Raw genomic sequence first — 22,960 nt, forward strand, 5'->3', positions numbered from 1 at the left:
AGTACTGGAAGATGGGCCCAGGGCAAGGGATCCTAAGAGGCTCCCTATGAGTAGGCCAAGGCCAATAGAGAATGATAGGAATAACATGTGCTTCAGTAAGGTTGGGTTCGTTCAGAAATGGAACACAAATCACAGAAAATAGATGTGGTGGCAGCTGCAGAGAAGTACTTGGGTGTACGATATTTTACTGCAGAAGAGTTACACGTTGTGTTGAATGATAATGTCCCGCCCTCCCTGGCTTCCGGCTTGGTGTGGGATCAGATAGGGCCAAGTAGTGGACTAGTGGTGAGGTTTTAATGGGTGTAGCACAGCGTTTCCCAAACTCTGTCCTGGGGAACCCAAGGGGTGCACCTTTAGTTTTTTTTCATTAGCACTACATCACTAATTCAAATAATCAAAGCTTGATGATGAGTTCATTCTTTGAATCAGCTGTGTAGTGGTAAGGCAAAAACAAAACGTGCAGCAATTGGGGTCCCCAGAACTGAGTTTGGGAAACGCTGGTGTAGGATTGGTTGGTATAGGGCAATTTCTTTCACTTTTCCACGTCCATCTTTTATTGTTTTTCTTTTTATTGAATATATAAAACATACAATCTACTTGCAGTGAAGCCGCTCAACATCTACATCACATTAGTCATCTAACAGATTCCAATCCAGAGCGACCCTCAGGAGCAAACAGGGTCATCGCACCGCTCAAGGGCACGTTGACAGATCTCCCACAAGGTCAAAAACGGGTAAACCAACCAGCGACCCATCAGCCACCAGCCCAAGCTCCCGACCGCCAGGCCACCAGCCCTCTAAGATCCCCCCCCACAGTTCCCCAAGAGCTGCCCCTCAACCATCTGAGGGGAGGACCACACAACATATTCTATTTAACTAGGCAAGTCAGTTAAAAACAAATTCTTATTTACAATGATGCCTACACTGGCCAATCCCGACGCTGGGCCAATTGTGCACCACCCTATGGGATTCCCGATCACGGCCGGTTGTGATACAGCCCGGGATCAAACCAGGGTCTGTAGTGACGCCCATAGCACTGTGATGCAGTGCCTTTTACATGCTGACCAGACCGGACACGTCGCGTGCGCGAGCGTCGCAAAATACATTTTGAAATCCATGTTATTCAATTATTGCACCCACACTGCTCGTGCACGCCAACGAGCGTCTGCGACGCCAAGGGCTAAAATAGAACTCATTCATATTTCTGACGCAGATCGCACTGCAAGTCCTGCCTCTCCCTTCTCCTCATTGGTTTATAGAAGCAGGTACCCAACGTGCCATCTCCTCATTGGTTATACCCACGTGGTTGATTGAAAGAGAACTGTTTTTGCCGTTAATCGTGGTAATACAATGAAAGGTTAGATGCGATCACCATATAAGTTAAACGATGAAAAAGCCTGGAAGGAGGAGAGATGACTAGAAACGATTCGGTTGGCCGTTTTATGTGTGGATTAATTGTCGGAGTAGAGGTCCTTGTGCATTTCAGGTAAAATAACAACTCAATGTTTATATCCCAGGACAAACTTGCTAGCAATAGCAAGCTAGCTAAATAGGACAAATTAACGTTAGCTAGCAAGTGCAAGCTAACTAGCTAAATTGCCATACATGTTTAATGCTTTTCGACCTGTCCCCAAATTAATGTCATTGGTTCAGAGTTTGTTTTGATATTTTAACCCGCGTGTCGTGATCGCGTTTGGTGGTGGGGGGGGGGGGGGGGGGGGGGGGGGGGGGGGGGAATACATTTATGCACGATAGCGCACGCGCGCAGCCGGTTTGGGTTCCGTGCAGACCGTTGCTCCACTTGTTTGACTCCAAGTTTACTTCGATATGATGGTTATTACATCAATATTTGCTCATAACATGGTGAGTGAGTGGGCTGCAGAATAATTTATCGCACAATTAAATGTATCGAAACAAAAAGATCCCACAATATTGAACGAACAAATTGTCTTTCGGCATTTATAAAGTTGTAACGTCATTTCATGTTTCCATCAACCCGGTTGTGACTTTTTTCATGCGTCAGGTAATTCATCTGCATGACATGTTTGGATGGAAACGTGGTTAGTGTAGTAAATTCACACTCCAGAACCGTAGGCGGACACAGGCCATACAGTAGACAGCGGCATGGACCGCTAACGAATGTTTGCGGATCGCCATAATACCATAGAAGAAGGAAACCGGAAAAGGTCAAGAGCAGAGGATTGTGGGAAATGTAGCAAATTGTTGCAAATCTTTAGCATCTGCAGCAGCCAGTTGAAAGGGTAGTAACTAGACACGTTAGCCGTATCACAGCAGAATTGATTTATATATATTTCGCGGTGCAATATTACCGCCAACATTGTCAGAGCCTCATAATGACCTCAGCTTCATGGGGCCTCTCGTTTATTCTTGCCATCAGTATTATTATTGCATACCCAAGTCCCTCTCATGCCTGGGATTCAGACCTTGAGCTGTACGACCTGGTGGAGGAAATTCAACAAAACTTTTACGAATTCCTATCAGTTGAACAGGTAACGTTAAGTTAGTTATTTTGTAACCTATAAACGTTGGCTAACTAGTAAATGTTTGTCTAACCTGAAGGGCTAAATAGGTAGCTTGCTGGCTTGCCATTGTGCCACATTAAGGGTACTGTTTCGATATCGGGGCCTGCTGTAGTTTTTTCTTGCTAACGTTCACTAGTTACGTGTACCGGGAGACGAGCAAACCATGACGTGTCAGGTTGCTTGTTTCTTTTCACATTTTCAGTTGTCTATTCCTCCCTCCACTCAAGTGTGGTACTGATTTAAAAATGGGTAAATATCGTTAGTTCTTCATCTTGCAAGGAACACTTGCAGGGACTCTGTTGCTTCACCAGCTAAAGTGTGCAGGACTGGAGCATGTTTTTGGTCCAGCCCTACTCTAACATATCCGATTCTACTACTCCGTTTCAGCTGCGCATCAGGACCTTGATTAGCTGAAAGAGGTGTGTTGTAGCAGGGCTGGAACAAAAGTCTGCATGCCCAGCATCTCTCGAGGCGGAGGGTTGGCCACCATATGGACATCCTTCAATGCTCCAGTCAGACCCATCCGAATGCCATGTCCTTGTGGGAAGTGTTAGCCCTGGGGGTGGGTACTGTCCACTGGGTAGGATTGGGAAGCTTAGACCCCGGTGTCGTGGGGGTTGTCAGACACCACATTGGAGGCAGAATGAGAGCATACATACTGAGTTATTGCCATAAACCGGTGATTGTGTGATATCTCACCACACAATACCCTCTGAAAGGTGTCATGTACATGTGTAGTTTTACTGTTCATCTCTCCTGACTCCAGGATGCCTCGTCAGCGGACATCAGAAAGGCCTATCGCAGGCTGTCACTCACTTTGCATCCCGACAAGAACAAAGACGAGAACGCTGAAACCCAATTCAGACAGGTCAGCACTCACCATGTTAACACTTCCTACTCCAACATGTTTTTTTGGGGCGGACTAAACTCCACTCAATGGTGAAGGAAGTTTCTGAAGACCACCAATGGAGTGAAGCAGAGACCAGGCTTTGTGGAATCTAGGTCAATACTTCAAAAAAAATTGAAATTATGAAACGCCTATTGTGTACCTATGTTTGTCCTTTGTAGTTGCACGCCTTTCTTTGTTTGCTGAAATCCATACTTCAATAAAAGTTAATCAAATATGACCAACCGACTGTTTACTCATTGGTGTTGTTCTAAGATGGCAACTCTGCGCCATGTGCCAGTTAAATCTCAACAGTGAAACACTTGGTGGTTGTATTTGATTAACGTTTATTGAAGAAGTATGGATTACAGCAAACAAAGGCACGCAACTACAGAGAAATAACATGGTTACAAGGTAGGCGTTTCATAATTTGCGTCTTTTGAAGTATTGACCTCGGGAGAATCAATGTAGTCGGAGCTAGTTTCCACAAAGCCTCTGCTCCACTCCACTGGTGTAGTCATCAGAAACATCCTAAACCATGGAGTGCAGTTTAAGCCCAACTTTCACTTGTTTGATCTACATCTGACAAGTAAGCTATGGACACCTTACAGAGAGATTCTGCAATTAGAAACAGTATTTAAGTGAAACACTATATGCAGTGTTTCATGGCAGGTAAATTAGTTGGTGAGGTATAGTCCTTTTCATACACTGCAATCTTAAATGAATTGATTAGTTGATTGTAATTTGTCTATTGCCTTACTGATCATATTTTCTCCCACAGTTGGTGGCCATCTATGAAGTACTGAAAGATGAAGAGAGGAGAGAGAGGTCTGTTTTACAACTTCTTCCTGCTTTGGGTTGTCCCTGCCGTTGACCTTGTACTTATTTCTTCTGAAAGTGGGAGGAGTCTGTCAAATTCACATTCATACACAATTTTGTTGAGCGAACATTATAGTATTCTGTTTTTATTATGTAGACTATATTCTCACCATGTTATTCCCCGTAGTCCACTTTTTGTATGTATTTCCTATGTATGGTTTGGGTCGGCACGGTAGTGTCAACCACCCCTAAAATGTACTATCAGGGAAATCCCCAAACCACTCATCACCACCTATCGCTTTGGGTCCTCCCAACCACAGGTATAATGATGTCCTGGTCAACGGGCTACCGGACTGGAGGCAGCCAGTGTTCTACTACAGGCGGGTAAGGAAGATGAGCAATGGGGAGCTGGGCTTCCTGCTCTTCCTCATCCTCACTGTGTGCCACTACGCAGTCATCTGGTCCATCTACCTGGAGAAGCAGCTGGTGAGGGGAACGTGCATGACCTTTGACCTTTCTCTTAGTTCTTTACTGCCTGGCTGTTATTAAAGGTGGTTGTTATCCATTCCACAGTTTTCATTCAAGTCAATTAGCTTATTTTTTCCACCATGGGGCAGTTATTGATGGAGATAAAAAGCCTTTTTCTGTGTAGGAAAGTAGAAATGTACAGGTGCAATTTTGAACAGGGTTTCTTAGCTTCGGCCACTGCATTACCTAATTAGTCCTATTAACAATGCTCATTTAAATAGTCCAAAATGTAACTTATTGAATTATTCAAACCGAATATGTAAGAGGTCCATATTTCTCTTTATCTGCCATAGAATAAATTAAGGTATTTGCAGTAAAATGGTTTCCTTCAATCAAGTACACTGCAAACAAAACTGTGTTTTTGAGTGAGCAAAGGGGAGCCCGTAGGCTACTAATAACCTGACCTCTTCATCCCATATGGTGCTTCTCTTACTAGGATGAACTTCTGAGCAAGAAGAAAAAGGAGAAGAAAAAAAAGATGAGTAGCAAGAGTGCTGAAGAATCACGGTTTGTTGGACAGGATAAAATTGAGAAGTGAGTTGAGCTTTTGTCACTACACATTTCTAATTTCACAAGTAAATAGAAAATTGATGAATAATGTGGACTGTCGAAGGGGAGAACGGAACATTTGTTGCTCCAATGAAGGCCTAACTTTTGAAGCAACGGAACTGAATATTGTCGAAATCCAGTGCTATTTACATGTGAAAATATCATGGGAAACATATTGGAATGTTGGTCATTCATCCTGTTCATGTGTTTGTATGTAATAATCAACATGGTCACAGTTCCTAATATGTCCGTTTCCTGTCAGGTCACATGACAAACCTCATTGGCAGGATATCCTGCCACTCAAGCTGAGCATCTGGCTGTATCTCTCTGTCAAGTCCCTGCCCCATGTCATCCAGGTAATCCTCCAACTCATTATTCACCCAAACTACTTAACCTTTGGATGTTGATCTTGACCTGAAATATACCGTGCCTAGTGAAAGTATTCCTTTCCCTTGCACAGTTTCTATCACTTTATTAATGTGAAATAAATAATGCATTTCATAAGATCTTATCAATATCCCCAGTGACAATTGTCATCCATTTTGTCTGTGTTACAGGATGCCAAACAGTATTACGAAGATTATAAGGAGATGAAAATCAGAGAGAAAGAGGACGCGGAAGCCATGGCACTGGAAGAACAGGAAGCTACAACAATAAGTAAGGACTTGTAGTATTTTATTGCAACCAGTAGACCATTTCTGCTGAATTGTGACTTTAATTGTTCACTTTTGCCTGGTCTTTATTGAAAAGTAAGATTTTTTTTTTTTACATTTATTAACCTGCCTGGTAAAATAAAGATTAGATGGATCAAATGAAATAGGAAATAAGGACATTTCATTATGAAATGAAATCATTCAGGAACTACAATACCTCAGTTGCATTTTCCCCAGCCATGTTTTGTAGATGTGCTCGTCTTATCCCATTCCTCACTTGTCATCCCACAGAAGAGAAACGACCCAAAGTAAAGAAGCCGAAGTTTGAGTTCCCCGTTTATGAGCCTTCACTCAAGGTCGCCGACAGCGCGTACTCACCAGTATACGACCAGGGAACGTCCATCGAGGAGATCGAAGACCAGATGGATGACTGGCTAGAGGATAAGAAGTCTCCGAAGAGAAAGGTGGGTCCGCAATATTTTCCTGCTGTGAAAAGGGTTTGTTCCACGACGTTACTAAAGCGCTGCACTTTTAATTCAGGCAAAATGGATTATAAAGTTTATTTGCCATTTGTAGGTGTAACTGGGAGTTACCATAGTTTGATATGTCAAATAGGTTCTAGTTCTAGGATCAAGTAAGGCAAATTGCATGAGGCAACATGCCAAATGGAATAGATTTTTTAAAACAAAAATGGGTTTTCCTCCAACAGGGATTGCTGAAAAAAAGTTTCTGGAGTTTTTCAGCCCTAGACCACCGTAAACCACAATGGCCTTATTTGGAATTTATATGATCTAGTCTTGTTTGTTGTTTTCTCAGGCACCTGAGTGGTCAGAAGAGGACATCACTCTTCTGACAAGGAGTATGGCCAAGTTCCCTGGGGGAACACCTGGTCGCTGGGAGAAGATCGCACACGAACTAGGAAGATCGGTGACAGATGTCAGTCTACATTGGGAATGGGGTGGTGCATGGAAAACTCTGAACTCAGATGGATGTGAATGTTTTGTCAGTCCTAGACAAATATATGGCAAAATTAACATTTGTGTTTGGAAATATAGCAGACTACTAGCTTGCGCTCATAGAATATCAATGAAATATGCTAAATATTGTGATCCTTTGCAGGTTACTGCAAAAGTCAAACAAGTTAAAGATGGTCAAACCAACACATCAGGTAAGTCAGCTTATTTTTACTTGATTTTTCACAGTATAAACAGTGCATTCAGAAAGTGTTCATACCCCTTGACTTTTTCCACATTTTGTTACGTTACAGCCATATTCTAAAATGCATTAAATAGTATTTTTTTCCTCATCAAGCTACACACAATACCCCATGATGACAAAGCAAAAACAGGTTTTTAGATTTTTTTAAAACTGAAATATCACATATACATAAGTATTCAGACCCTTTACTCAGTACTTTGTTGAAGCACCTTTGGCAGCGATTACAGCCTTGAGTTTTCTTGAGTATGACGCTATAAGCTTGGCACACCTGTATTTGGGGAGTTTCTCCTATTCTTCTCTGCTGATCCTCTCAAGCTCTGTCAGGTTGGATGGGGAGCGACGCTGCACAGCTATTTTCAAATCAAATCCCCTTTTTGAATTGAATAACATTTTCAGGTCTCTCCAGAGATGTTCGATCGGATTCAAGTCCGGGCCCTGCCTGGGCCACTCAAGGACATTCCGAGACTTGTCCCAAAGCCACACCTGCGTTGTCTTGACTGTGTGCTTAGGGTCGTTGACCTGTTGGAAGGTGAACCTTTGCCCTAGTCTGAGGTCCTGAGAGCTCTGGAGCAGATTTTCATCAAGGATCTCTCTGTAATTTGCTCTGTTCATTCCCTCAATCCTGACTAGTCTCCAGGTCCCTGCCGCTGAAACACATCCCCACAGCACAATGCTGCCACAACCATGCTTCACCGTAGGGATGGTGCCAGGTTTCCTCCAGACGTGACGCTTTGCATTATCCTAAACCTAACCATTCCAAGCAGTTGCTTATCAACAGATAGTTTGTTGTTAGTATGATCATCTACACATGTATAAAACATTAAGAACACCTTCCTAATATTAAGTTGCACCCCCCTTTTGCCCTCTGAATAGCCTTAATTTGTCAGGGCGTGGACTCTACAAGGTATCGAAAGCGTTCCACAGGGATGCTGGCCGATGTTGACTCTAATGCTCTCTATAGTTTTGCCAAGTTGACTAGATGGCCTTTGGGTGGTGGACCATTCTTGATACACACAGGAAACAGTTGAGCCTGACAAACCCAGCAGTGTTGCAATTCTTGACACAATCCGGTGCCCTGGCACCTACTACCATACCCCGTTCAAAGGCACTTAAATCTTTTGTCTTGCCCATTCACTGTTTAAATGGTACACAATCCATGTCTCAAATGTCTCCAGGCTTAAAAATCCTTCTTTACCCTGCCACCTCCCCTCATCTACACTGATTGAAGTGGATTTAACAACTGACATCAATAAGGATCATAGCTTTCACCTGATCAGACTGTCATGGAAAGAGCAGGTGTATATGGGACTATCCAAATACTGTAACCAACTTTATCTCCAGAGGGGCAGCATCTTAACTTTGACCTCTCTGATGCAGGGCTGGTGAAGCTCTCGGAGCTCAAGGCCCAGGGCAGCGCAGCACTCTCAGGAAAGGGATCCAAAGCTGGTGCCGGAGCTGTACCCGACAGCGTCATGACCCAGCGAGAACACTCACAACCCCAGCCTCCGGCAGCAGCCACGGCAGAGTGGATGGAGCCCAGCGGAGGAGGGAATGAAGGAGAGGGCATCCAAGCAGGAGGTGTCAGGAGGAGAGGCAGAAAGACTGGGGGTGGAGGGGTGGGGGGCGAGGAGAAAGCCAAGGGGCGCAGACAGAGGGACTTCGATCCCACAGCTGCCACCGAGGACAGCGAGGAGGAGCAGAGTCCGCCCACCTCCTCGGTCCCACAGCCCTCCAAGGAGAAGGCCACTGCGGCGGCTGACGACGTCTGGACCCAGAACCAGCAGAAGCTTCTGGAGATGGCCCTGCAGCAGTACCCGCGAGGCACCACGGAACGCTGGGACAGGATTGCCAAGGTGGTGCCCGGGAAGAGCAAGGTGAGAGCTGGTCCCCCACAATGCAACATTGTGTCAAAACAGTTGGTCAACCCCAGTTTTTGTCGTGTGTGTACATAGATAAACTATCTATATAATCTATATTGTCTGTGGTGTTATGTCTAATTTCGAGACTCATTTTGATGGGATAATTTGTTAGCTGTAGGTAGGTAAAATAACACGGAAAGAACCAAACTTAAATTGTCTTGAATAGTTGAGATGGTAAACATGATGTAATTTTGGATGGTGACGGACCTATAACCTTTTCCCCTACTTATTTTTCAGGAGGAGTGTATGATACGTTACAAACTTTTGGCTGAGCTGGTGCTGAAAAGGAAGCAGGCCAAGAGCTGACTCTGCCAAGGAAAGCCATCTTGATATCACTTTCTGGCTCCTAGTCCCTTTTCCTAGCTACTATCCACTTCAATGTGATCTGAAAGGCCTGGATAGAATGAAGGCAATATAGTGAAAAAAATCCACATTTCATATTGTTGGGCCATATTGCTTTTACCTGTCCAGCTCCTTCAGATCTGTGAACAGGACAGGGAGAGGAGCAGGGGGAAGGGCCATCCTCTCATGTCTGTCATGTGCCTTAGCTCCACCCAAAGCATGCCATCCAGCCTCTATGAACTGCTATGTGAGGATTCAAAGCACCAACAAAAAACGTCTATACTTGTTTTTGTACTTCACTATGTTTTGACTTCTGCTTTGCGCTGTCATTTGAAATCACACATGTACTGAATATAACTTCTTTGAGATGAGGAAATAAACTGTTTTATTTATTTACATGGATGACATGTCTTTGAGACCCATTTTAGTGTAATGCATCGATGCACTATGTTTGAACGAAAAGTAAGATATGAAAATGTAGAAATTTTCGTAGGCAAATATGAATATGGGCCTGAGTGAGTAAGTACGTATGAAGGAGGCGAAAGTACAGAATAGCACATTTTTATTGTGGTATTTAAATTTTTACAGTATACTATTAATTTTTATATATAGGCATGTAGTCCGACCTGAATCGATGTACATCATGGAATTGGGCAGGTTTCAAGTGTGATTCAGGGGTAGTCTAGGCAGGGGGGGAAATGTTTTTAAGTCCACCTCCCTTCCTACCGAGGCAGTGCTTTGACAATCCTCCAAGAGTCAACACCCACATTGCTACACAGCCTGTGTTTACTGTGTTACTACTCATTATCTTTTGAAGTCAGACTAATTTGATGAATATGAATCCTCATTGTGCGCGCTGTGGGAAAATTGTTTATGCCACAGAGAAAGTCAACTGCCTGGATAAGGTGAGACCTACTGAACTGTCTGTTGTTGATTGTCATTTAGGACTACCTCTGATGAACTTACTAATGGGTGTCTTATTTTTTTGGAGATACCTGATGGTTTTGCCTTTGTATCGACACTCTTATGCAGTATTGGCACAAAGGATGCTTCCACTGTGAGGTCTGCAGGATGACTCTCAACATGAAGAACTACAAAGGCTATGAAAAGAAGCCCTACTGTAATTCGTGAGTCGTGTTGTTCACCTAGCCTCCGAATGGGATTTCCCTACTGAATTTTCACCTCGACTCTTAAACCAGGCACCAAATCACTTCTCCTAAATGGATATAATTTACTGAACAGTGTAATTGTATTGGCTAATTGCTGTCTTTGTGAGGAACCCTTTGTGTACTTTTGTGCCGTATTGTAGTTTGAATAGATGTGTTCTATTCAGGTCATTTGAATAATGTTGGTGGTAAATATTACAGGTGTAATCGGTTTACCCTAACGTCGGTTTCCCAGACCCAGATTAAGGAACTAGTGTTGTCTGCAAACGGTTTGTTGCTCCCACAAGTGAAACTTTACAGAGCTTTTAATGATAAATGGCAAACAATGTTTCAACCAACATGGTCTTCCTCTGTCGCTTTGTTAGGCTAAAGATCACTTGTGTGGGAGCAGAAAACAGTGCACTGATTCACTCATTCCTGCTGTCCTTATAGAATAAAATACAATCACTTTAATTTTGAAGTAAATTCAATTGTTGCAACTCGGATAAGATTTAAAGATATAGTAAGCCGATAACAAATATTTATAACATCCTTGCAGGCACTATCCAAAGCAGTCATTCACCATTGTTGCAGATACTCCTGAGAACCTTCGACTGAGACAGCAAAGTGAGCTTCAGAGTCAGGTATGCAGTATACACACCTTTGCCTTTTGAACCATCCGTTTTCCCTTTTACATTTGAAATCTGTTTGCCAAAAATATGATCAAAAACAATTATGACCATAAAGTTGTTTTTCAATCAATATATTAATTCAATATAGTCGTGGATTGAATGGAGGGGAGAGTGGAACTACGCAGTATAATTTGCCTGCACATGTAACAGTGTGTGACGTTATGGGGGTGTATTCATTGGTGCACACTGTAGCTTAATGGTTTGCAACAGAAGGTAAACAAGCGTTTCTTATTGGAAAAATGCAGGTAGGTCCAGCTCCGTTTGCTTCCGATTGAAAACAGGGCCAGGATGAGGGGGAATGAGCTAGCGCTCAACTCTGCTGGCTGCTGAAGGATCCCCCTGGCTTCTCCACCTGCCCATGCAGTTTGTGCTGCCATCCCACGGGTTCCTGGCACTATTCCCTACTCAAGACTCACTTCCACTATGCTTGACAAAAGCTGACCTCTAGATATTTTTACATGGAAGGTTTCCCGTCCATTCTACGAAGACGCCGCTTTGTCACAGTGTCAAGAAACATATTTTAGCATCGGGTGCTGGCTTCTGACTAACAGAGCGTTTAATCAATAAGGTTGACTTATGTATCTATTGAATCTGTCTAGTGGACAATGCCCTTTAAATACCCTCAGGTTAAAGGGGCAATCTGCATTTAAAAAAACAAAGTGGATATCCCGCCACTCTTTTGGTAAACAGCCGAGGGCTAGGCCTGGAGCAATGTAACCACTCAAATGTATAGACACAGCTATGGATGCTCAGACTGACCGTCCATGACATCAACATTATAGTTTTAACAATGTTTTGAGGCTATACAGTATTTGTTTACAAAGAATGGCTTAAAACACGCTTATAATTGGGGGTTTTGATGGTGTATGACAATTGAACTAAGCTCATGAGGCATTTTTAAGTTATATTCTTCCAGAATAAATGGGTATATACAGTGCATTGGGAAACTATTCAGACCCCTTGTCTTCCACATTTTGTCACGTTACAGCCTTATTCTAAAATGGATTAAAACTACACACAATACCCCATAATGACAAAGTGAAAACCAGGTTTTTAGAAATGTTTAAAAAACAGTAATACTGTATTTACATAAGTATTCAGACCCTTGCTATAAGACTGGAAATTGAGCTCAGGTGCATCCTGTTTCCATTGATCATCCTCAAGATGTTTCTACAACTTGGAGTCCACCTGTGGTAAATTCAATTGATTGGATATGATTTGGAAAGGCACACACCTGTCTATATAAGGTCCCACAGTTGACAGTGCATGTCAGAGCAAAAACCAAGCCATGAGGTCGTAAAGCTCCAAGCATTGAAGGTCTCCAAGAACACAGTGACCTCCATCATTAAATGGAAGAAGTTTTGAACCACCAAGACTCTTCCTAGAGCTGGCCGCCTGGCCAAATTGAGTAATCGGGGGAGAAGGGCCTTGGTCAGGGAGGTGACCAAGAACCCGATGGTCACTCTGACAGAGCTCCAGAGTTCCTCTGTGGACATGGGAGAACCTTACAGAAGGACAACCATCTCTGCAGCACTCTACCAATCAGGACTTTATGGTAGAGTGGCCAGATGGAAACCACTCCTCAGTAACAGACACATGACAGTGTACCAAAAGGCAGCTAAAGACTCTCAGACCATGAGAAACTAGATTCTCTGGTCTGATGAAACCAAAATTGAACTCTTTGGCCTGAATGCCAAGCGCCACGTCTGGAGGAAACCTGGCACCATCCCTACGGTGAAGCAAGGTGATGGCACATCATGCTGTGGGGATGTTTTTCAGCGGCAGGTAATGGGAGACTAGTCAGGATCGAGAGAAAGATGAACGGAGCAAATTACAGAGAGATCCTTGATGAAAACCTGCTCCAGAGCACTCAGGACCTCAGACTAGGGAAAAGGTTCACCTTTCAACAGGACAATGACCCTAAGCACACAGCCAAGACAACGCAGGAGTGGCTTCGGGACAAGTCTCAATGTCCTTAAGTGGCCCAGCCAGAGCCTGGACTTGAACCCAATCAAACGTCTCTGGAGAGACCTAAAAATAGCTGTGCCATGACGCTCTCCATCCGACCTTACTTACTTACTTTATTGTCCCCATGGGGAAATTTTGTTGCAGTATCATATACGTGTTTAAAGTGCTGTTTAAATACCGCAGAAAACAAATTGACAATACAACATTTCATAACAGTTACATACCAATAGAAAGAGACCAGCCTGCTGTTATTATTGGGTCGATAGGAACATTAGCCTGAGCTGTTAAGGAGGGATATCACACCTGGCACAAATTATTGTCTAGTTCGGTTTTTCCTGCTGAGGGGTGCCCTATACCTGCGCCCAGAGAGGAGTAGTTCAAAGTCCTGGTACAGGGGGTGGCTTGGGTCGAAAATAATTTTGTGAGCCTTGTTGAGGGCCCTGACCTTAGATCCTATCCAAGCCTGTATGTTTGACTCCAAGTACCTTGCTTGCTGTGGTGATAATCCTTCTCAGCATATTTTACTGGCTGACAGAGTTTGAGAGGATCTGTAGAGAAGAATGGGAGAAACTCCCCAAATACAGGTGTGCCAAGACTCCAGGCTGTAATCACTGCCAAAGGTGCTTCAACAAAGTACTGAGTAAAGGGTCTGAATACTTTTGATGTTTTATACATTTGCTTAAAAGTTTAAAAACATGTTTTTACTTTGTCATTATGGGGTATTGTGTGCAGATTGATGAGGAAAAAAACTATTGAATCAATTTTAGAGTAAGGCTGTAATATGGAAAAGGTCTAGGGGTCTGAATACTTTCCAAATGCACTGTATACTGAACAAAAATATAAACGCAAAAATGTGAGTTACAGTTCATATAAGGAAATCAGTCAATTTAAATAAATTCATTAGGCTCTAATCTATGGATTTCACATCGCTGGACAGGCGTGCAGCCTGGAAGGGCATAGGCCCACCCACTGGGGAGCCAGGCCCAGCCAATCAGAATGAGTTTTTTTCCCCACAAAGGGGTTTTATTACAGACAGAAATTTCATCAGCTGTCCGGGTGGCTGGTCTCAGACGATCCCGCAGGCGAAGAAGCCGGATGTGGAGGTCCGGGGCTGGCGTGGTTACACGTGGTCTGCGGTTGTGAGGCCGGTTGGACGTACTGCCAAATTTTCTAAAACGACGTTGGAGGCTACTTATGGTAGAGAATGTAACATTCGAGTCGGTCCAGGGCTATGGGATACAGGGGGTCGAGGGTGGTCTGCCGGGCATTGGGATGACAACCCAACTCGAGATGAGGGCTTTTAGCGGGTGGAATAGTAGGGACCAATTGGAGGTTTACTTAGTAGAAATGCAAATATCATGGTACAACTATATGGTACAACTCAATCATTATGTTACTTTTTAAAGTACGTTTACAAACATATATTTTGATAAAAATAATTGAAAGTTGTGTCTCATTATGGTAAGTGGTGAAATAAGTATAGCCAGTTACAATTGTAATGGCTTAGCAGATAATAAGAAAAGACGATCAGTATTTACCTGGCTAAAAGAGAAGGATTATAATATCTATTGTTTACAGGAAACCCATTCAACAGTTTTAGATGAAGTTTTGTGGAAAAAGAACTGGGGGGGCGAAATATATTTCTCCCATGGGCAAAGAAATTCAAAAGGGGTGATGGTTTTAATTAACAATAATTTTGATCCAAATGTGCAAATTGTCCAAACAAATCCTCAAGGTAGATGGATTATTTTAAATATGTTACTGGACAATAAACATGGCTTATTAACCTATACGGTCCGAATAATGATGATCCAAGCTTCTTTGACAATATATATAAGAATGTATCAACTCTACAAGCAACACTAGACTCTATTATTATGGTGGGAGATTTTAATACGGTCTTAAATACCTCTATGGACCCGGAAAGGAAATCACACTACAAACTATCACCCTCAGGCACTTAAGGAAATCAGGAATGTCATGGATATATTGGAATTAGTGGATATATGGAGACTTAAATACCCTGACCTAGTGAGATATACATGGCGGAGGCTTAATCAAGCTAGTCGCCTTGACTACTTTCTTATATCATTCTCTCTGGCACCAAAAGTTAAAAAGTGTTTGATAGGGGACAGAATGCGGTCGGACCATCACATAATTGGCATATATATTACTCTTACAGAATTTCCACGTGGGCGAGGATATTGGAAATTTAATCAAAGCCTACTAGATGATAAATTGTTTAGAACTAGGACAGAAGAATTTATAACTGATTTTTTTTAGACATAACATAGGTACAGCAGATCCCCATATTGTATGGGACACTTTTAAGTGTGCCTTTAGAGGCCATGCAATTCAGTACTCATCTATAAAACAAAAGCAATTTAGATCAAAAGAGTCCATATTAACAAAGGAAATTGAAGGACTAACAGTACAGTTAGATAACAATAAAAACGGTACCATAGAGGCACAGAATAAGTTAGAGGAAAAACAAAAAGAAATGGAGGAACTTATTCAAGAAAGATCCAGTGTAATATATTATAAAAATAAAGCGAACTGGATGGAATATGGGGGAAAATGCACCAAATTCTTTTTCAATCTTCAATACAGAAATGCTACCAAAAAAAACGTATTAAAACTTGTTACAAATGATGGAGTCACGCATGATTCACCAAATGATATTTTGAAAGAGGAAGTAAAGTACTTTAAGAATATGTTTTCGTTTCAGGCTCCTCCATCTCCACTAACTGAAACTAATTGTATGGATTTTTTTCCTAATAATAATGTAAAATTAACATCTGTACAGAAAGACTCATGTGAAGGCCTAATTACAGAGGAGGAACTACTTGATGCAATTGGGGCCTTTAAGGATGGGAAAACTCCAGGGCTGGATGGCATACCAGTGGAAGTATACATTTTTTTTTAATATATACTCAAAGGACCATTATTAGCTTGTTTTAACCACTCCTATATAAATGATAGATTATCAGACACGCAACAAGAAGGTGTGATATCATTATTACTGAAACAGGACCCAAGTGGTATATATAAAGATCCAGTCCATTAAAAAAATTGGAGACCTCTTACACTTCAGTGTTGTGATGCAAAAATCCTAGCAAAATGCTTGGCGCATAGAATAAAAAAAGTTTTGTCAGATATTATTCATCCTAATCAGACAGGTTTTTTACATGGACGATACATTGGAGATAATATAAGGCAAGTACTGGAAACAATAGAACACTATGAAATATCGGGGACACCAGGCCTGGTTTTCATATCTGATTTTGAAAAGGCTTTTGATAAAGTACGACTGGAGTTTATATATAAATGCCTAGAATATTTCAATTTTGGGGAATCTCTTATAAAATGGGTTAAAGTTATGTATAGTAACCCTAGGTGTAAAATAGTAAATAATGACTACATCTCAGAAGGTTTTAAACTATCTAGAGGAGTAAAACAAGGTTGTCCACTATCGGCATATCTATTTATTATTGCCATCGAAATGTTAGCTGTTAAAATTAGATCAAACATTAATATTAAGGGATTAGAAATCCAGGGCCTAAAAACTAAGGTGTCATTGTACGCTGATGATTCATGTTTTCTTTTAAAACCACAACTAGAGTCTCTCCACGGCCTCTTAGAGGATCTAGATACATTTGCTGTCCTCTCTGGATTAAAACCAAATTATGATAAATGTACCATATTACGTATTGCATCACTAAAAAATACACATTATACATTGCCATGTAGTTTACCAATTAAATGGTCTGACGGAGATGTGGACATACTCGGTATACAAATCCCAAAAGAAAGAAATGATCTCACTCCAATAAATTTTTATAGAAAGTTAGCAAAAATAGATAAGATCTTGCTACCATGGAAAGGAAAATACCTGTCTATTTGTGGGAAAATCACCCTGATTAACTCTTTAATCATATCACAGTTTACCTATTTGCTTATGGTTTTGCCTACACCTAGTGACCTGCTTTTTAAATTATATGAACAAAAAATATTTTATTTTATTTGGAACGGCAAGCCAGATAAAATTAAAAGGGCCTATTTATATAACGAATATGAATTCGGAGGGCAGAAATTATTAAATATTAAAGCATTAGACCTCTCACTAAAGGCATCAGTCATACAAAAGTTATACTTAAATCCAAACTGGTTCTCTAGTAAATTGGTACGAATGTCTCATCCTATGTTCAAGAAGGGCCTTTTTCCCTTTATTCAGATTACACCTGCTCACTTTCGGTTGTTTGAAAAGGAAATACTCTCCAAAATATCTTTATTTTTTAAACAAGCCTTAAAGTTGGTTGCAATTTCAGTTTAATCCACCTGAAAGGACGGAACAAATAGTACAACAAATATTGTGGTTAAATTCAAATATAGTAATTGATAAAAAAAACTGTATTTATCGAAGAAATGTTTAAAAAGGTATAATTTTTGTGAATGATATCATAAATAGGACTGGTGGAGTAATGTCACACATGCAGCTAACACAGACATATGGAAATGTCTGCTCTACCCAAAATTACAACCAAAATTACCAAAATTACAACCAATCAATTAGTCAAAACCCATACAACGCTGTGAAGAGCAGAGCCTAAGCTCTGAAGTAATTTATAGGGTGTTACTTAGGACAGCCAAAGCATTCCAATTTAGGCGCTTATCAGTGCACAATTCTGCCATTTTCAACCTGTATATGAGTGTAAAGGGCTACGGAAATGTACACAAATTACAGTAAATGGATAGCATGGATTTGTGCTTTTCTAGATTTAGGACAACAAAGCGTGTTCGGGTTGAATTACGGCCATAGTCTCTCTTGGCATTGATTTTGGAGACTGCTTGGTTGGATAATAGTATAATTAATGGCCCTTGCCTAGGCTTGTTACAATGTACTGAAGTGCGTTAACCCAAAGATTTTGGAAAATACTTACTTGTTAGCAAGTGTGCCTATGGACTGGGATACTGGAGTTAGAGGCACACAAGGGGTGTTGCACTGTCATCGTTTGATAGAATACCTTATAATTGACTTTCCATCCAAGAGTATAGTAACTATATACTGCTTGGTTGCATACATTTTACCGCTAACCGCTCAAGCTTTCCCCAATCTGCAGGTGAAGTACAAGAAAGACTTTGAGGAGAGCAAAGGACGAGGCTTCAAATTTGTGATGGACACTCCTGAGCTGCAGAGACTACGACGAGCCCAGGATCAGATCAGTAATGTAGGTTCAAGTGTCTCTTTGCCCATCCACCGGAGGGAGGAAATTAGTTGGGAGCTATACGTACAGTGCCTTCAGAAAGTATTCATACCCCTTGACTTACTCCACATTTTGTGGTGTTACAGCCAGATTTCAAAAGGGTTTACTTTTATACTTTTCCCCCTCCCATCTACACACAATACCCCATAATGACTAAGTGAAAACATGTATTTAGGCATTTTTGCAAAAAATAAATAAATACAGAAATATCTCATTTACGTAAGAATTCACACCCCTGGGTCAATACGTTAGAATAACCCTTGGTAATGATTACAGCTCTGAGTCTTTCTGGGTAAGTCAGAGCTTTGCACACCTGGAAATGTGCACATTATTCTTAAAATTATTCAAGATCTGTCAAGATGGTTGTTGGTCATTGCTAGACAGTCATTTCCAAGTCTTGCCATACTGTAGATTTTCAAGCCAAAATTGTAATTGTAAAATTCAATGTTGTCTTGGTAAGCAACTCCAGTGTATATTTGGCCTTGTGTTTTAAGTTATTGGGCTTCTGAGTGGCACAGCGGTCTAAAGCACTGCATCTCAGTGCTAGTGGTATCACTACAGACCCTGGTTCAATTCCAGGCTGTATCACAACCGGCTGTGATTGGGAGTCCCATAGGCCGGCGCACAATTGGCCCAGCGTCGTCCGGATTAGGCCGTCGTTGTAAATAAGAATTTGTTCTTAACTGACTTGCCTAGTTAAATAAATAACAAATATATTGTCCTGCTGAAAGGTGAATTTGTCTGTTGTAAAGCTGACTGAACCAGGTTTTACTCTAGGATTTTTCCTTTGCTTAGCTCTATTCTGTTTATTTTTATTTAAAAAAAACTCCCTATTCCTTGCCGATGACAAGCATACCCATAACATGATTCAGCCACCACCATGCTTGAAAATATGAAGAGTGGTAGTGAGTAGTGCTCAGTGATATGTTATGTTGGATTTTCCCCAAACATAACACTTTTTATTCAGGACATGAAGTTAATTTCTTTGCCACATTTTTTGCAGTTTTACATTAGTACCTTATTACAAACAGGATGCATGTTTTGGAATGTTTTATTCTGTACAGGCTTCCTTTTCACTCTGTCATTTAGGTTAGTATTGTGGAGTAACTACAATGTTTTTCATTCATCCTCCATTTTCTCCTATCACAGCCATTAAACCCTGTAACTGTTTCCTTGCTCTCCTGCAACTGAGTTAGGAAGAACATGTATCTTTGTAGTGATTTGGTGTATTGATACACCATCCAAAGTGCAATTAATAACCTCACCATGTTCAAAGGGATATTCAGTCTCCTTTTTTTACCCATCTCCCAAAAGTTTCCCTTCTTTGCAAGGCATTGGAAACCCTCCCTGGTCTTTGTGGTAGAATCTGTGTTTGAAATTCACTGCTCAACTGAGGGACCTTACAGATAATTGTATGTGTGGGGTACAGAGATTAGGTAGTCATTCAAAAAATCACAGTAAAAACTATTATTGCACACAGAGTCCATCCAACTTATGTGACTTGTTAAGCAAATGTTTCATCCCGAATTTATTTACACTTGCCATAAAAGGTTTTGAATACTTATTGTATCGACTCGAGACATTTCAGATTTTCATTTTTTATGAATTTGTAAAAATGTCTAACACAATTCCACTTTGACATTATGGGGTATTGTGTGTAGGCCAGTGACAAAAACAATCGCCAGAAACACAACAAAATGTGGAAAAGGTCAAGGGGTATGAATGCTTTCTGGAGGCGCTGTATGTAGGCTGGGGTGGTTTTTTAACCCACATGCACAAAAACAGTTTACTTAGGAAATATGTTGTCTGCATACACACATTTGTCAGTGTTTCCTAAAAAAACAAAACTTACCCTGAAATAAAGTGTGCATATTTAGATGATGCATAATCTGACTGTGTTTCACATAGTAATTGAAATAGTTCCCAATTATACCATAACATTTTTTTTTTTTTAAATTAACCCTGGTTAAAAATGATCTTATCCTCAGAATACACTGATAGCATGTAAACTTGTCTGTCTTTCTTGCAGGTGAAATACCACAAGGACTTTGAGGTGATGGGCCCACAAGGAGTCACACATGGTGTTCATGCGCCTTACCTTGTGCGTGGCCAGCTGCGTCAAAACGTCCAAACAGAAAATACAGGGCACAAGGGTGTGCACCAGTACATAGTGGAGATGGCCCGGAGGCCTGGTGTCATCGTAGGTGGGTCTTAATATTGTATAGACATTTTATTTTTGATGTCTGTGTCTTGAGAGGTTTGGTCCTGGTCTGGGTTTTGTTTTTTTATTTCTGTAAGCGAGAAGTTAGCCTGCTATTTATGATGAGGTCATATTCCGGAGTCTAACTTTATATTTAATCTTTATTCAGGCAGGGTGGAACCCCATTGAGTCCAAGGTCTCTTTTACAAGGGAGCCCTTCAACCATACCATCATTTTAAGTTGTCTTACTTGGGTTCAAATTGTTCATGATGAATCACAGTAACAAAATATTCAAGTTTCCTTGATATTTGTAGTCGCAGCAGCAGCCAACGGTCAGATAGCCATCAATATTGGGTTAGTCTTAGCCTGCTGCTGGATAATCGAGTCTGCCCCGTTTAGGCAACAACCGAACCAATAGTGTCTGTACTGTAACAGACTGTCTGCGGTGTGTCTTTGCAGCTCCTGTGCTGCCAGGCGCTTACTACCCCAGTGGACACGTCCAGGGGCACAGCTACATGCACCAGACCAGCATGCACTCCTTACGGTCCCTGCAGGTGAATTAATCTATATTAATATAGTAGTCATTTATCAATCAATCAAGTCTGTGACAAGTATCATGGATACAAACATTGTGTTTGCTCTTGACATCATGCATCCTAATAAATACCCTTTCACACTTGATGAGCCAGACCAAACTGTACTTGGTAAGCATAAACAATAGTTGCTGGAACCATGATGGAAAGGTTCACATGAAAAGAAAATATCCAAGCCAGCCCAGTACAGGTCGGGTTGGCCCCAATAATGTGAGTCCGGTCAAATGTAGCCTACTGTTTCAGTTGATGTGTTTTTGCACCCCGACTGGGTAGGCGGAGTCCCCAATTGGCAGCCTTTTCCCTATTTAGTGCACTACTTAGGGAATAAAGTGCCATTTGGGATGTAGCTGTTGTCTCACCTTGGTGTTATCTTGCCACAGAGTGTGTACAGAGCCCTCTACGATTACGTGAGCCAAGACACGGATGAGGTGTCGTTTCGGGACGGTGACATCATCCACAGCGTGCAGCCCATTGATGGGGGTTGGGTGTACGGCACGGTGCAAAGGACTGGCAGGTCTGGGATGCTCCCTGGTAACTACATAGAGGGTCTCCACTAAGGCTTACCAAACTAACTCGAGGCCTGGAACACATTCAAGTTGTACAACTGTTTTGAGACAACAATTTGTCTGCACAAAAATAATTAAAGGCCTCAGTTCAATCAGATCGAGCGTAAAACCCCTCATTGGCCAACATCCGCATAGTGTATAACTGCGGTATGAGATGACAAATCGGTGAGCAGCTGCTTTTGTGTCACCAACCACTCCCTTTCTTATTATCCCTACCGCGTTAGAAGTTCAAAACAGTGATTGAAAATGTAGGCTCTATCGATTTATAGAAATATTGACAGGGGCTAATGCATGTTTTCATGTTCATTTTGATGGGGGGATTTATAGCCTATCAGTCTAGTCAAGGTGTAGACAGTAGAACATCACACATTCAAGTGTTGGAATTTGTAACATGATATAAAGTTGGGTGTGGTTTCATTGCATCAAATGTCAGTGTCCAGGGCCTCCCGACCGGCGCAGTGGTCTAAGGCACTGCATCGCAGTGCTAGCTGTGCCCCTAGAGATTCTGGGTTTGATTCCGGGAGACCCATGGGGCGGTGCACAATTGGCCCAGCGTCGTCCGGATAAGGGGAGGGTTTAGCCGGCAGGGATGCCCTTGTCCCATCACGCACTAGCGACTCCTGTGGTTGGCTGGGCGCAGTGCACGCTGACACGGTCGCCAGGTGTAACGGTGTTTCCTCTGACACGTTGGTGCGGCTGGCTTCCGGCTTAAGTGGGCATTGTATCAAGAAGCAGTGCGGCTTGGTTGGGTTGTGTTTCGGAGGACGCATGGCTCTCGACCTTTGCCTCTCCCGAATCCGTACGGGAGTTGCAGCGATGAGACAAGACTGTAACTACCAATTTGGATACAATGTTATTGGGGAGAAAACGGGGTACAAATAACATTTTAAAAATGTCAGCGTCCGCGATAAGGTAACACAAAGAGCCGCTTGTGGGTTTGACAGCTCTAACGCCACACCACCAAAATAACCGCTATGCGGATGTTGGTTTCGCTAATGATAGAATCTAGCCCAACAGTAGTTGTGCAACCTGAGTGTATACCGGGTCTTACTGAGAGCAATATGTAGATAAGATGC

At 41.9% G+C, this 22,960-nt stretch overlaps 2 protein-coding genes across 2 annotated transcripts; both read left to right on the forward strand.

The window, feature by feature from the left end:
• The first annotated feature begins 2,203 nt into the window (after positions 1 to 2,203).
• On the forward strand, positions 2,204 to 9,858 carry LOC120055703 (dnaJ homolog subfamily C member 1-like). Its single transcript, XM_039003615.1, has 12 exons — positions 2,204 to 2,509; positions 3,309 to 3,410; positions 4,210 to 4,256; positions 4,568 to 4,733; positions 5,212 to 5,309; positions 5,587 to 5,680; positions 5,882 to 5,981; positions 6,269 to 6,441; positions 6,794 to 6,913; positions 7,097 to 7,145; positions 8,573 to 9,069; positions 9,352 to 9,858. Exons 1-12 carry the CDS (start codon positions 2,354 to 2,356, stop codon positions 9,418 to 9,420), a joined length of 1,671 nt encoding a protein of 556 aa, XP_038859543.1. The 5' UTR covers positions 2,204 to 2,353; the 3' UTR covers positions 9,421 to 9,858.
• Positions 9,859 to 9,963: 105 nt separating this feature from the next.
• nebl (nebulette) lies at positions 9,964 to 22,399 on the forward strand. The gene is made up of 7 exons (XM_039003616.1): positions 9,964 to 10,361; positions 10,489 to 10,583; positions 11,161 to 11,245; positions 18,382 to 18,489; positions 20,555 to 20,729; positions 21,185 to 21,279; positions 21,699 to 22,399. Exons 1-7 carry the CDS (start codon positions 10,287 to 10,289, stop codon positions 21,873 to 21,875), a joined length of 810 nt encoding a protein of 269 aa, XP_038859544.1. The 5' UTR covers positions 9,964 to 10,286; the 3' UTR covers positions 21,876 to 22,399.
• The last annotated feature ends 561 nt before the right edge of the window (positions 22,400 to 22,960 follow it).

The sequence above is a fragment of the Salvelinus namaycush genome, chromosome 11 (genome assembly GCF_016432855.1).
Source record: "Salvelinus namaycush isolate Seneca chromosome 11, SaNama_1.0, whole genome shotgun sequence".
Lineage (NCBI taxonomy): Eukaryota > Metazoa > Chordata > Actinopteri > Salmoniformes > Salmonidae > Salvelinus > Salvelinus namaycush.

Excerpts from the sequence above, each read along its gene's own strand:
- LOC120055703 (XM_039003615.1), top strand. The coding sequence starts at position 2,354 with ATGACCTCAGCTTCATGGGGCCTCTCGTTTATTCTTGCCATCAGTATT. Across the intron at positions 6,914-7,096 it reads TAGGAAGATCGGTGACAGAT|GTTACTGCAAAAGTCAAACA; the intron begins GTCAGTCTACAT and ends GATCCTTTGCAG. Across the intron at positions 7,146-8,572 it reads TGGTCAAACCAACACATCAG|GGCTGGTGAAGCTCTCGGAG; the intron begins GTAAGTCAGCTT and ends TCTCTGATGCAG.
- nebl (XM_039003616.1), top strand. The coding sequence starts at position 10,287 with ATGAATATGAATCCTCATTGTGCGCGCTGTGGGAAAATTGTTTATGCC. Across the intron at positions 20,730-21,184 it reads GAGGCCTGGTGTCATCGTAG|CTCCTGTGCTGCCAGGCGCT; the intron begins GTGGGTCTTAAT and ends GTGTCTTTGCAG. Across the intron at positions 21,280-21,698 it reads ACTCCTTACGGTCCCTGCAG|AGTGTGTACAGAGCCCTCTA; the intron begins GTGAATTAATCT and ends ATCTTGCCACAG.